This window comes from Seriola dumerili, unplaced genomic scaffold, assembly GCF_002260705.1.
Source record: "Seriola dumerili isolate Sdu_G_001 unplaced genomic scaffold, Sdu_1.0 BDQW01000807.1, whole genome shotgun sequence".
NCBI lineage: Eukaryota > Metazoa > Chordata > Actinopteri > Carangiformes > Carangidae > Seriola > Seriola dumerili.
This window is the reverse complement of record NW_019175062.1, coordinates 1,857,790-1,872,968: the sequence shown is the minus strand read 5'-3', so window position 1 is coordinate 1,872,968 and position 15,179 is coordinate 1,857,790. Positions and strand designations below refer to the sequence as shown.

Genomic DNA, 15,179 nt, shown 5'->3' with positions numbered 1-15,179 from the left:
AAATGATTTATGATTGTGTCTAGTCAGGTCAGGACACACAAGTAAAACTACAAAAATCTTAGTTCCCAGTTTACAAAAATGTCTGAAAAAAACTGAATCAGGCATTTTAAATAGGTTTGAATATATTTAACATTATTATCAGTGACAAACATTACGAGCTTTAACTGTGTTTGTATGAAAAATCACTTTCTTACAATGTGTCATTAAAGCTTTAGTTTCCCTTGTAAACTCAGTCATTTTGGTTATTTAAATAATAACCATGTATTGAATTAGTTTTAGACTCCATTTGTTCTTCTTGTTCTTTTTTTATTTTTTTTATTAGGCTATATTTATTTCGTTTTATTGATTTGTTTTCATTATTTTATTTGAATTACTTGCCAAATTATAAATTATCTAAAATTTTAAATATTTTGATTTTATTTATTGATTTCCTTTTTTCTGCAGGCAACCATTTTACGAAACAAAAAATAAAAAATCACAATCAAATTCCAGCTACATCCAAAAGTGACAAATTTATTCTTATCACAAAAATATTCTAATAGATATCACCAGCCAAATCGTCATTTGCTCTATTGATTATGTAGCCTAGTGGAATATGACATTTTAAGGCAAAGACCAAGAGCGTTCATCCTGTTAAACCACATACAGCAGCCTACAGAGAAACTCTTTTATAAGCCTACTATTCATTTTCACTGGTCGACAGAACACAGTCACGATCAATACAAATACAGCACAATATGATGCTTTATATACAAAAAGACAAGTCTAACACAGAGAGTCAGGGTCAAAGACTGTATCAACCTGTGCAGGTGAAAGTGAATGAACAGGCTCAGGTGTCAGAGGAATCCAGTGCCCTTCGTCATCATCTTCATCATCCAGCTCACAATGTCCCCGTGGATCCAGTGTCAGTGTGGAGCTCGCGCTTCAGAACTAGGGGTTCCGTGTGAATTCGTCGTCGTCCTCTATGTCTAGCTCCTGGTCTGAATCGTCGGACACGGAGTCAGAGTCCAGCTCCGTGTGGGTCTGCTGCGGGGACGCGGAGCTCACACCGCGGCCCGCCTGCGCTGGCTCACAGGCTAGGACTGTGTGTCTCTGCTCCGGGCTCTGGATCCCGGTCGGCTCGGTCGTCTCGTCCCCTTTATTACTCCTCCCGGCGGAACCATCATCGTCCACCTCCCTCTTCCCTCCCTGGGGATTCTCCTGATCGAGATGGAAACGGTTTTAAGAACCAGGAGGCCTGAACAGCTGTGCAATAAGACTGTGTAATAAGAACATTTTAATGTAATGTGACATTTGTAAAAAAAAAATGCTCACCTGTTTGAGTCTGCGCCACTTCGCCCGTCGGTTCTGGAACCAGGTTTTAACCTGGAAAACCAAATGAAGAATAAAGGAATCATGCTCCTGCTGTGAGTTTTAACATTAAAGATGAAGACACAACAGTGGAAACACAGGTCAAACTGGCGTTTGCTTTAGTTCAGAGAATTATAAGCAGATTTCCTCTGATCGAATACAAAATCTATAATCGATTCGATCCGGGAATGAACATTAAAATAAAAGTCAAAACGTGGTCATGGCCTAAATCCTGATCTATATGAAATTGTCACTGTGATGCTGTTTGTGCTGCAGTTATGTGGATTAAAGCAGAGCTGACCAGAATCATTTTGTCCAAATATGAAATGATTGAAATAGATTTAGAAGTGAGACATGACTGTGATGGGCGGGTTTCTCCTGCAGGTAGGCCCGTAGCAGTTAGCTGTATATATTTAATTACTTTTAATTCTGGGTGTGTGTGAAATTAACAATAATAATAAACTAAATAATTAGCCTAGTTATATAATATAATTAGTCATAATTAAATAACGACCTAAATCACTGAATTGCTCCAGCCATAATTTTACCACGCGTGGCAGCACACCAGGCCTGTGTGCCTGTACATCACTGCACGTTTCTCATCTAATGAATAAACAAATTAACTAATGGACCTTGAAACAAATAAGCTATTTCAAACTCAACCTCAATTTATAAGCAAATATAAAATATGGTCTCAGGTATGTTTTGACTAGAACAGGTATATTAACACGGAGACACTGATGGTTTCCCGCTCTGTAAAAAGTTCTGATACAGTGAAGCAACAAAAAAAGTAGCAGCCTGCGTCCCTCAGTCAAAATGGGACAAGATGGGTCAAAGATACCAATGGGAAAATGACTGTAAATTTAGGATGTATAGAGAAGCCAAAATGTCTCTTATGTGATGGATGAAAAACAAGCCCCCAGGCAGATCTCTGAAATCCCCCCCCCCCCCCCACACACACACCTGTCTCTCGCTGAGCTGCAGCATCTTGGCCAGTCTCTTCCTCTCCGGAGGAGACAGGTACTTCTGGGTCTCAAACTTCTTCTCCAGCTCGATGGTCTGGTCGTTAGAGAACCGGACCTGACCCCCCTTTCTTTTATGCAGGGGCCGCTGGATGAAGGGGGTCCACAGCAGAGGCTTCCCTGTGGAGGAACAGGGAAAACAACAGAGCGGGAAATTCATGAAAGGTTCTAGTGAAGCAACGTAGGCCTCATGTCCGAGGATATCCGCTGTCATTTCAGATTATTTTATTATTATATGTTATTGAAATTTAAAAATAGAAAATTAAAAAATAATCAAGTTTAAGGTTTAATAAACTGTTGAATAGTTTTCCAAACCATTCACACAGAAACACACACTAGTGCAGTGTGTTTACAGAGTTAAAACAAGTGTACATAAAAACTGAGAAGAACGTTTTGAAAATAATAAAGTAAAAGAATAAAATAAAACTCCTGGAAGACATGATCCAAATTATAGACTCCTCTTTGTAATTGATCTAAACATCTGACTTGATTATAAACTTAAAGAAATAAGATATTATAGGATATGGGAAGATTTAGAGTTCAAATAAATGAGGAAAATAATGCATTCATTGTGAGTCTTTAATGGCTCCACATGTTGTGTGAAATGACTCTGAACAGATTTATTGGGAGAAAGGACACAGCAATGTAATCAGAGTGTTTTTGTCTGGTTTCCTCTCCTCTTAATGGCCGGGAACAAACAATGGCCGAAGCTGCGGCCGCCACCCCGACCTGCTGCACGCGGTCTTTTAAGGAAGGTCGTGACGGAGTGAAAACTATGGCCAAATATCCGCTTCATGTGCTTCCTGCTTTGCGGTGTGATTATAGGCGATGGCATTCACCAACAGACACCCATGTCCTCTCTGCTCTGCACTGTCACAGTGTAAATCTGTTGTGGTCGAAACTGCTGTCAAAGAGCTTCTTATTGCTGCTCCTTTCCAAAGGAAGTTAGCTAATCCAGTCCCATGAGATATGTTTCTCAAAACAGAAAAGTCATGAGGTGAAAGACTGAGTGGAATAAGGCTCAGTTCAGTTTACAGAGGCAGGCCTTTGAATGAAAGGTGGAGCTGCTCTTCTTTACAGTGCTGCACAACCCCTTTTTATCTCCAATCATAATCAGCTTCACTTTAATATCAGTGGAAAAAAGATGAGGGAATGTGATGGCTAAATAATCTAAGTATAAAGAAAATTTCATGATCAGTTCACTTCCAGACTGGATTCATCACATCAACCTCTGATCATCCTGATGTTTACCAGTGGTTTGTTTTCATTCAACAGGAGGCCCATACGTCACTCCAGTCCTGCTGTTATTCTTTTATTTTATTGTTGTCTACTTTAAACTCTGGTAAATGAGACTTAATCTTTTCTCTCAGATCCCATTAGGCCTGACGCGCTGCTCTGTTTGCTTTATTTTCTTCTCGCCGCCAACCATAAAGAAAGTCAGCCACATCCTCGCTGGCCGGGCAGAGGAAGTGTAACAATATGTGAAAAACGGATCCCGGGCTATCAGAGGCCGAGTGTTTCCTGAATATGTCTGTATTGAGGATGTCGATAAAATAATCAGCAGCGTGCAGCGGGCTCCCGAGGAAGCGGCTGGCCGGGGTGAGCCAGGAAAACATTTAACAGCTTCTGAAACCAGATTTACTCCTATCGACAGGCTCACGGCTTCCGCCATGAACGGAAAAAGCCCGGCTTGTTCAGCGCAACACAAAGCCAGACGGCCTGCTGGTCACACTATACTTGAGAGGACCACGGTGTGACAGGGATACAAATATTATCCTCTAAAACAGCTTCATCTAAACCAGTTCACACAACCTTGGAACTAAACCCTGACTCCCGGGTCCCTGCGCCAGCCTTTTCCCACATATGACGCTTCTATTAGATGCATTTCTTAAACATTTAAACTGACATAAATGGCATCTCTGAAATCTTAAGGATGTTGACCAGAACTGAAGAGAAAAGCTCAGCTTTGTGTTTGACACTTTGCGCGCAACTTGTGCGTAATGAGCATCTGGAAAAAAAACTGAAAGGCCCCATCTCAAATCTAAATCTCAAAATCCCACAATCCCAATCCTAATTCATTCCCAGACGATGATATATATATATGTGTGTGTTTGTGTGTGTGTGTGTGTGTGTGTGTTTATGTATGTATGTATGTATGTATGTATGTATGTATGTGTGTGTGTATGTGTACACGCACAGAAAGCAGTGAAATAACAAGTGATTTAGAACCCAGATATGTTTTAGTCACCGGCTGACTTGCTCCTCTGATGTTTCAGAACAATGGGAGTCAGGAAAACGAGTCAAGGTTGCCATGCACGAACACCCCCCCACCCCCCACTACCACCACGAGCAGGCTGAATGGAATTGGATAAGCCTGCTGCTATTGTGGCCCCAAATATGTCTGTCAAAATAACAATGTGAGTCATATGTGCAGAAAATGTTCCTCAGGACTGAAATGAGCTGAAGACCGAAGGGAAACACATCAGCTCTCTCTGCAGTCTGTTTATGTGGGCCACATGTCACTGCAGACGGTCTTGAGTTCGATATGCATGCATGACCAAGCGTGATATACTTATGCAAAAATGGTTTCGCTGGCAGTGAAACGAAGGTTGTGAAGATGAAAATGTTTTCATGCACAGGGTGAAAAGTGCTCTGTTTGCCACATCATCCAAACAAGCTGGACTCCTTTCTTTTCGCGCTGAAAGGGACTAAATGTTATAAATGTATAAAGCAAAAGAAAATCTAAGGCATGATAAATATATGACTTTAAAAATATCCTCATATGAAAAGTGAAAAGATTTGTCATGAAATCTGATTGCACAAACACAACAGATACTGACAGTGTCATCAGGGCAACAGTCGAGACTCGTGGAGCTGAGGTTAGAAGCAGGCCCCCCTCTGTTATTCTGTAAATCACATTCACTGTAAAGGAGAAAGAATATCTACACCTCAAAGTGGTTTTACCATTATCCAAGAGGCGCCAGGTGCCCAACTCACCGAGAGGGTCGCGCCTCAGCAGCGCCTGTGCGTACTCCCCCATGGAGCGGTGGTGCTGGTGGTGGAACGGGTAGATGGGGCCAGCGAAAGCCCCAGCGGAGGCGTACGTCGCCGTCAACGTCGCGGCGGCGTGATGTGGCAGCGCCGGGTGGATCGGAGTGGGTTCATAAATCGGCGTCCGGTACGGCGAGATGAGACTCGTGAAGGAAGAGTTGGGTGATGCGAGGGTCGGTGTGGGGATCACCGGCGTGGAGCAGGAGGAGGATGAAGCGGCGGAGGAGGAGGAAGAGGAGGGAGAGAAGGTGGTGGAGGCAGTCCTCCCCAGAATGTCCTCGATGTAGAAGGGAGTCGGGTGCGCCGGCTGGATGGGAGTTGGTGCGTAAAGCGGGACGCTCATGGTGCCGTTTGCCGTCGCTGTACGCTGGAGCTGAGTTAACGGAGAGCTGCGTCCCTCCCTTGTCTCCCCACAGCCTTCCTCTTTAGCGACACTGTCTTACACAAAGTTTTTACATACTAACAACCAACTACTGTAACTCACACTTCACTCTGCTGGCTGCCCTGCACAAACCAAGGGGAGGTTTTCCGGGTTGAGGAGACCGTTAGAGTGTTTCAGTGTCCATCAGGCTGCGGTGGTGATCAGGCTGGTACTTGACCCAACTGTTGGGACTGTTATCTGGCTGCAGGCGGAGGAGGGAGGAGATAAGTGGACGGCCAACTTCCTGCAGGTGGCCAGCGGACATTTCTTATTGGTTCGCTCGCAGCTCCAATCGAGCCGCAGTGATCAGATGACAGGAGAGGAGAGATGATTGTATTTCAAGAGAATCAGTTCACTCCAGCAACTGAGAGACAGAAAAACATGAGATAAAGAAAATTTTAAAAAATGAAAGGAGAAAGTTCTTAAAGTGTCTCCTGTAAAGTTTGGTTGCACCGTAGATCTGTACCCACATCATTTAGCCTATATATCAACACTAATTAATACATAATGTGAGCCAGTCTCCATACTGCATCTTTCTTTTTACAATAAAACTCTTCGTGCAACTTAAATATAACGACATATCACGTTTTCGGGTGAACGTGCGTCAATTATAATCAGAGGTGGGAGAAGTATTCAGATCCTTTACTTTAGCAGCAGGACTAAAAAGCAACATTATTGCGAAATAGAATACTCCATTGGTGCATTGAACATCGTATTTAAGTGTTATCAGCAAAGTGAAGTAGGCTATAGTGAGGCAGAACACTTTCAGTATTCAGTATTTTATTTAGTATTTTATGTTTCCAATTTTTCATTTCAGTTTTCATCCGTGTCTGGTTGTTGGTCAGCAGGATTACACAAAAAGTACTGAACCGATTTGCACCACACTTGGTGGAGGGGTGGGGCATGGACCAGGGAAAGGTCCATTACATTTGTGTGTAGATCCAGTCAGAAATGGGGCTTTTTTTTTTTACATTTCTGCCAACATGTCGCCTTGGCAGAGCTATGCGCTCTATTCTAGTGCCTGACTTCAATGTTGGATCTGCAAGGTGATCATAGGTTTGTCAGTTTCTGTATCAATGCATCACTCTCATAAGATGATCATTTGTTTAATATATACAATCTTAATCTGCAGTACAAGTAACTATAGCTTTCAGATAAATGTCTTATATGGGGTGGCATTAAATAGAAAAAAGAAACCACCACCTAAAATAAAACCTATTCACTAACATGCATAAAGAACATACAGACATGCTACACACTGTAAATACACAGTAATTATACAGAAATCGTTAATTTCATCATTTGGTTTATGCTGATATCAGATTTAGGCCTTCTGATTTAACTCTCTGCTTCTGTTATTTGTCTTTTATTGATATCTCCTATTGGCAACACTGATGTATGTGTTACTCTGCAACCTTTTTAACTATGATAAATTAATTATAATGGATTATGAGATGCTGGGCCCCTGGACACAGGCAAATAAAAGCCCCACTCGCACTCAGTGTGCTGTTCTGCTTCTTTCTCCATGACACCACTCTACTTTTAAATTCTGTTATTGGTTGGAATTATTTTGTCTAAATCCTCCAAAGCTTTCCAACACAGCAAATTCCCTCAGTTACTTTCACAGATATATTACAAAACTCTACAGCACAATATACTTATTTTCTTATATTCTCATATTTTACAAACCACCAGAGGAAACCTGTGACACAGCTTCTACTGTGACAAAGCAGAGCTGTTCTGCTGCAGCTGTAAAAGGACAAGATTAAACAAAATAACTACAGTTACATTTCTGACCAGACTCTGTATCAGCATTTATTCAACATCAAAGGATCAGAATCAATAATAAATGATCAGGATAGCACCTGTATATACAGTGTGTTTTCACTGAGCTATTTGACTTTTCAATGAAAAAATACACATCTAATGAAGTCATCCTCCTTCACTCCTCTTAACATGAAATCCCACTGCTGCTGAGTGTGAGTTAAATCAAACCTTGACTCACATTAAGTATACACACATCACATTTCACGTTATCAGTGGACTTTTACTGTTGCACTGTGTTGCTCTAATTAAACTAACAAAACTAAATGAAGTATGAGTGGATGTTTCACATTTGGATTTCATTGTGATCAGTGTTCACTTTACCATCAGTTTCTGTCAGACAAGCCTTTACATTACAGAGAGGCTCTCCTTGCTCTACACTGAGTGAATGCACGTTTGAAATTCTGTCTCTTCTTCACATAATGAAATTCTGAACCCTGTATTTTTCTTTTTTTATTGGCCAATTACAGGAATTTCACATTTAACTCACTGGAAACAACCATGTGCAAGTTTCAACTGTAGAAACGTAAACTTCCCCCCAGATTCCCATTAAACAAATCCCGATGAAATGACCCCAGTGCCCTGCCTTTGTTGTCGGCCTATAGGCCCGTTAAATGGGTCTTTGACTAATCAAACAGCTTGAAGCGTTATCTGACAATGTAATACAGGCTAACTGCAATCCACATCCCTAACGATGCAGCTGAATGGCGAGTGATTAACTCATGATTTGAATGTTTGGAGTTTTCCTGTGAAATCCATCTATCAGTGCGGCTGAGGTGATATATTTATGATAATGACTATAAACGCAAATCGCTTTAATTGCTCACTGAGTGCACGTTTATCCCCTCACACACATTTCCGCGCGGTGTTAAACAATAACAGATAACTTCGTCTGTGAGGCAGTTACCGCGCGCGCAGAGGACTCTGTTGGATCCGGCTGCACGTGTCACGGTCATCAGGATATTTTATTAGCAGCTGGCTTCATTAACGATGCAGCCGCAGGTCACGCTTCAGTGTGAGGGGAGGAGAGGGGCGGGTGCCTGTTGCTTCTCGCGCGCAAACACAATCCAATGGTTCGATTTTGTGATGTGTCTTTAAAGCGCGCTCCGCTGACTGCCAACTTTCTAACGGCCGCAATTTAGATAAAGTGGACACAGAGAGCAAACAGGGATATGAACAGCCTTGAAGACATGAAAGAAATCACCAAACGGCTAATATTTGGACCGAGACAATCATTACAGCGCATTGATCCGGAGGCTTGCCGTGGCGGCAGACTCCTGTCCAACGACGATTGATAAGTTCACAGCAGAGGCGCTGCTGCTGTTCCTTGGCAGCTGGCGCCATATATCTTCCTATTAACTTCCAGAGTCAGAGACACCCCCCCCCCCCCACCCGAGCCGTAAAACAATTAAATAACGCTGGAGTCACAAGATTATATTGTACTGTCACTTTTCAATCAAGATATTAAAATGGATGACTATTGGACAAACTGTAAGTCCTACTGACTGTCAGGAAACATAGCGTATAGGAAATTCGGCTCCATGTACACGAAATCAACGGATTACGTTTCATGACCCGTTATGGAATGCCCCTTTTTTGCCAGGTATAAAAAAAAAATCACTACATTAAAATGATATCTAAACTGGGAGAGAGAGTCACAGTCATAAAGTCACAGCATCCAATTATTTTGACTTAAATCAAAATCATTACACAAATCAAAATCATGACTAGTGTCATGTAATGATAAGTTGAAAGACATTTAAACCACCATGTTCCACCCATTCAGACTCACAACACTGGAGCCTTTAAAATGTTGAAAATGTTTTGAACTGGTTTGAAATCAGATTTTTTTTTTAAACCTCTGCAGCCAATAAAGAATGCTTAGACAAGAAAGATGCAGCTGTCTTTTCACACTGATTGTTGATGAGACTGTGTGGGCTGTACAGACAGTGCTTGATTGACAGTACTCTCACTCTCCTTGTAGCTTTTGCTGTACGTGACACCATATTCATTTCAGTTCATAGTTTGGTGACATCATGTAATTCCCAGCCACTTCACCCTTCTAACTACAGGTCTCATTCTCCAGAGTCATCTTTGTGTGGCTGTGCATGGTCCTTAAGTCAGAATGAGCCAATGAATCACAGCACACATTCTGACCCGTCAGGAGAGACACAGGTCTAATGAGTAACATTAACAATGCCTCAATCTCATGAATGTCACTTAGCGAGCATGCACAAGACCAGAAGCCTGGAAATGGCTCACATACATGGAATGCACCCATTGTTAATGTTACTGATTAAACCTCTGCTTTTCCTGCTGTGGCCTGTTTGTCTACTGTGAGATACAAAGACAAAATGATGACATAAGGCACTATCTTAAGAATATGAAATTATAAATCAAGATTTTGATAAAGTATATTATTTCTTACCTAGTGTCTTTCTTTTTTTTTGACTAGCTGACTCATAATTATCAGATAGAAAATTAACATGTCAGAACCTAAATTGAAACTTTAAACTTTCAAGAGTTGTTACAAAAATACAATTTAGAGGTTTAAGCCAGAAGAATACTTTCCAAATCCAAATGATAAAATAATGATTCAACATTTTGACTTATTTCAAAAAGTAGCGGTATACAGTTTATTTTTCATGCCTCCTGAAGAGAATTGTTTTCCATACATACTGTCTACCAGCTGACCACTCTGTCTGTCTCTCCCATACTGCAGCACCATTATCACATTAAATATGGACTATAGATACCTAATTACACCACTTCACTTGGCAGGTACACCGTTAGTCCACTCAGAAACCAAAGTATGTATTTCAGTTTTTCAAGTACCAAAAAAAGAACAAGTATGAAACAAGACATTCAGTGAAACCATCAGTGAGAAATAAAATCTAAGTATTTAACAACGAAGAAATGTTATTTTCACTCCAATATTTATTTAATCTGCGAATGCAGAACAAATGAAATTAGACTTGCTGTATGTACAACAGTGCTGATGCAGCAACACTTGATGATATGACTGAAGGAAACCTAAAAAAAAAAAAAAAAAACCCACTGTATTGGAAGAACAGATTCATTTCAAGTATGATATTTTTTGGAAGAGTTTTTAGACCAGCCAGCAGGGCGTTTCCACCAATACATCACCACGTTGACTGATTCATATATCTTATCTACCCTGTTGGACCCTCTAAATGAAGATAACAGCTTAACCAAGACCATACAGCTCTTTTCCACATCAGTCAATATTATAATACGCTACCTCAATATTTCTGCTGATCTAAAAAGTTCCTCACAATTGTGGCAAACAGAAAATCTATTTTAATACAGTAATGAGACAAAAATAAAGACATACTTGAAATCTTTTCGGAATTCGAATAAACCCTCAGTACTAATTTTTTTTCCAATTTTGGTTTTATATACAGTGTCAGTCTGTTTCATGTTAGACTTTGAAGTCTCAAAGATTTAAAAATGCAGTGTGCATTGCCAAACACTCTTCCCTAACGCAACCTGACCCTTAAAGTAAGTAATATATTCTTTATTTGTGTCTATCACCCAGCTCTATAAGAGGGCTATGAGTGAATGAAGACAGAGGCTGGAGTTGGGGGTGCAAACTTAAAATACAATTATTTACAAATGGAATTAAACTAAAATTGTAGATGAGACAGAGACGAGACAGAAACAAAAATGTGGACTTGAAATCACGAATCCAGTGTAGAATAACAACACTGGACCAGTGAGTCCCAAAAAAGAGGTTTTGACAATTGTCTTAATTTGTCACAATTCATAAACACACCTTGAAATATCTGAGAGAAACAGACACATCGAGACCTGATGTTCTCTTCATTGATAAGCAGCACAAACGGACAGGAAGTCCAGCTGCTAACATTCAGGCCGGGTCCTGTTCAGAGTGTGCTCCTTAGCTGTCCGCCTCTGCTGCTGTTGTACAGTCCACACGCTGCTCTGACTCTGAGCAGTTCTGCAGAGAGCGCAAGATATCTCCCAGTGTCCACTGCTCCTCATGTAAGGTGTGCTCCTCCAGCGTGAACTGGCCCTGCTTGGTCCGGATCAGGTCCTTCACATGAGCACATGACGACAGAGCTGCAGCACAGATGCTGATTATACTTTCTCATCTGTTGGTTCAGTCTATTGACATTTCCATAAATGTGCTGAGGATGAAACTGTGACATAGAATGAATGAATCTCACCTTTTCCCAGGTCATCCACCAAGCTCCTGACATAGAATCCACCACCACACTCTATATCTGTCAGGGAGACAACTACTGTCACTGTTTTCTGAATGTGCATTTCAACACAGAAAGAATACAGACACAGCAGGAAATGACATCCAACATGCTGTGTAAGAGGTCAGTATTACACAGAGGGAGAAAGAAACACTTTGTTATGCAACTTGTGCTAACCCAGAGTGAAGAGAGGAGGTTTGAACTCCTGCAGGGTCAGGTTGTACACAGTGACCGGTCTGGCGGGCTTGGCCTCAACACTGTGACCTTGCTTCAGCAGGACAGACAGACGCTGGCCGTCCTTCTTCAGAGCAGAGTAGCTAAAATGACAAAACTCAACAGTCACACTACAATGAAGTATGATGAAGGGATTTTTATTTGAAAAGAAAGCTGCACTAAAGGACAGTGTATATAGATTCCACCCATGTGACACTGCTGCAGAAGAATCCCTTTCTCCCTCACTGTGAAAGAAAGAAACTTCAGCCTGTTTCTTTAAACTGGCAGGAAAGCTTCTTCACAGACGAGGTGACAGAAGTAAAACTAAAAGTCTAAGTCCTGCTAGCAACCTCTAGAGGATGCAAGGTTCACTGCACCCCAGTAAAAAACTGCAGCATACTGGGTCATTTATTTATTCTTTTATTACCATTAGGTTAATGAGATAAGGCTCTGCTGAAAGGTGGAATTTATTTTATTAGCTTCAGGGTCAGTTAGCTCCTGTTGTGCCTGTGATAAGACCAGCAGGGCTGCAACTTAAAATTATTTTGTATTAAGTGATTAACTGATTATGGTTTGGGCTATAAAATCTCAGTGAAGTATAAAAAAGTTCAGGGTGACGTGTTCAAATGTCTTGTTTTGTCCAAAATAATCATTAATCAATAAGAGATATTTACTGTCAGAATGTTCCCTTTAAAAAAAAAAAAAAAAGAAAAAGTTATTTCTTTTGGGCAGTTTTTGCCTTTTATTGGACAGGGAAACTGAGAGAGTGACAGGAAAGTAGGAGACGGGACTACATGCAGCAAATGGCCACATGTTGGACCCGAACCCATGATCATTGCAGCCAAGACCGAGCCCGAGCGGCACGCGCTCCACCAGGTGAGCCACCCGGCTCCCCAGAATATTCGCATTTGAGACTGTTTGCCATTCTTGCTAAAACATTGCTCTACAATTCTTCCATTATCAAAATTATAGCACATTCATTTTCTCTCAGTTGATTGATTGATGGATCAACTAATTGCTGCAGGTCTAAAGATCATTTCAGCCAATCACAACAAGCAACATCACACACGACAAAAGCTACATGACAATGTAAGAACAGCAGATGATGACCTTATTGTTTAAGTCCTGCAGCAGCTCATACATTCAGTAACACTTTATTAAATGGTTGTACACAGATTATACTGGAAATGCTGGGAATCACAGTGAGCTTGTGTTCAAATATAACACTGTTCATCATGACTAATAACAAACCTCTTTCAACAACGTGAAAAAATAGAGCCCAGGTTATGGAATCAACAGAGTCGCAAGGCTTCTTCCTCTGGACTGTGTTTATGCTAACCCTGTTTATGTGCTCATGACACTCAGCCTGTGACATTACTCACTATATTGTGTGCCAATGGGAAATTTGGTGGGAAAGTCCACGGTCAAGTCCACAGGGTCACCAAAATAAGAAGATTTGATTCCACAGAGCTGTGAATATGTATAGAAAGCTGAGAATTTGTCCTGATGATGGTGCAAGAGAAAAACTCAGTGTCCAAAGTAGAAAAGCTTGAANTCTATAAATACTATAGTCTATAAGTTGTGACTTTAGATGAAGATCTCATTAAATTTCATGACCAATTAATACAGAAAACAAGGTCATTCCAAAGGGTCCACACATTTTTTCTTGCCACTGTAGTGATTCATAGCTCTTTTTTCACTTTTTAACATTAAGTGTAAACAAACTCACCTTTGAACCAGTTAACATGGTAGTGAGCATTTTTGTGCCATTCCCAACACCAACAACTGAAAGAAACAGAGACCATGTTAGAATCTCAAGGCAACACTTCATCATCACAATATAACACCAAGTCAATTAAACTTCAGGGATATAAATCTGTCCTTTTAGGAAGCACAAGTGATTGTGAATCAATTTCACCTGCTTTGGTGGAAGTGAAAGTGGCAACAGGTGCAATGGAGAGGCCAAAGCAAGACAATAAAAGGGGAATGGTTTTGCATGTGGTGGCCACAGACAGTTGCTCTCTCCTGATCCTTCCTGACTGATTGTTCTCTAGTTTTGTGTTTTGCTAGTGTCCTTGTAACTACTGGTAGCATGAGGCGGTACCTGCAGCCCAATCAGGTTGCACAGGTAGTCCAGCTCCTCCAGGATGGCACATCCATACGTGAGGCCCCAAGAAGGTTTGCTGTGTCTCCCAGCACAGTCTCAAGAGCATGGAGAAGGAACAAGGAGACTGGCTGTTACACGAGGAGAGCTGGACAGGGCTGTAGAAGGGCATCAACCAAGCAGCAGGACCGGTACCTGCTCCTTTGTGTGAGGAGGAACAGGAGGAGCACTGCCAGAGCCCTACAACATGACCTCCAGCAGGCTACTGGTGTGCATGTTTCTGACCAAACTGTCAGAAACAGACTCCATGAGGGTGGCATGAGGGCCCGACATCCTCTAGTGGGACCTGTGCTCACAGCCCAGCACCCTGCAGCTCGACTGGCATTCGCCAGAGAACACCAGAATTGGCAGGTCTGCCACTGGCGCCCTGATCTCTTCACAGATGAGAGCAAGTTCACACTGAGCACATGTGACAGGCGTGAAAGAGTCTGGAGACGCCATGGTGATCGCTATGCTGCCTGTAACATCATCCAGCATGACCGGTTTGGCGGTGAGTCAGTGATGGTCTGGGGAAGCATATCCTTGGAGAGTCACACGGACCTCCATGTCACAGCCAGCGGTACCCTGACTGCTGTTAGGTACAGGGATGAAATCCTCAGAGCGATTGTCAGACCTTACGCTGGTGCAGTGGGCCCTGGGTTCCTCCTGGTGCAGGACAATGCCCGGCCTCATATGGCCAGAGTGTGTAGGCAGTTCCTGGATGATGAAGGCATTGATGCCATTGATTGACCCTCACGCTCCCCTGACCTTAATCCAAATGAGCACCTATGGGACGTAATGTATCTGTGCATCAGACGCTGCCAAGTACCGCCACAGACTGTCCAGGAGCTCACTGATGCCCTGATCCAGGTCAGGGAGGAGATCCCCCAGGACACCATACGCCCACAGGT

General features: G+C 41.9%; 2 protein-coding genes across 3 annotated transcripts in view; both read right to left on the bottom strand.

Moving 5' to 3' along the window:
* Positions 1 to 418: 418 nt before the first annotated feature.
* hhex (hematopoietically expressed homeobox) lies at positions 419 to 6,025 on the bottom strand. 2 transcript variants are annotated; one of them, XM_022766038.1, is made up of 4 exons: positions 5,337 to 6,025; positions 2,314 to 2,492; positions 1,315 to 1,365; positions 419 to 1,200 (listed from the first exon to the last, which is right to left on the bottom strand). In XM_022766038.1, the coding sequence occupies exons 1-4, from the start codon at positions 5,764 to 5,766 to the stop codon at positions 931 to 933; spliced, it is 930 nt and encodes a 309-aa protein (XP_022621759.1). In that variant the 5' UTR covers positions 5,767 to 6,025; the 3' UTR covers positions 419 to 930. The 2 variants fall into 2 exon arrangements, with proteins under 2 accessions (XP_022621759.1, XP_022621760.1); XM_022766039.1 differs by having other exon boundaries at positions 5,370 to 6,025.
* A 4,308-nt stretch (positions 6,026 to 10,333) lies between these two features.
* The window catches only part of trub1 (TruB pseudouridine synthase family member 1), an 18,177-nt gene continuing 13,331 nt past the window's right edge, over positions 10,334 to 15,179 (bottom strand). Inside the window, exons 6-8 of the mRNA XM_022766051.1 lie at positions 12,090 to 12,229; positions 11,877 to 11,933; positions 10,334 to 11,769 (exon numbers count right to left, since the gene is read on the bottom strand). Coding sequence (XP_022621772.1) covers positions 11,588 to 11,769; positions 11,877 to 11,933; positions 12,090 to 12,229 — 379 coding nt within the window. The 3' untranslated portion in view covers positions 10,334 to 11,587. The remainder of the gene's footprint in view (positions 11,770 to 11,876; positions 11,934 to 12,089; positions 12,230 to 15,179) is intronic.

Excerpts from the sequence above, each read along its gene's own strand:
- hhex (XM_022766038.1), bottom strand. The coding sequence starts at position 5,766 with ATGAGCGTCCCGCTTTACGCACCAACTCCCATCCAGCCGGCGCACCCG. Across the intron at positions 2,493-5,336 it reads CTGGCGCCTCTTGGATAATG|GGAAGCCTCTGCTGTGGACC; the intron begins GTAAAACCACTT and ends GTTCCTCCACAG. Across the intron at positions 1,201-1,314 it reads AGTGGCGCAGACTCAAACAG|GAGAATCCCCAGGGAGGGAA; the intron begins GTGAGCATTTTT and ends CATCTCGATCAG.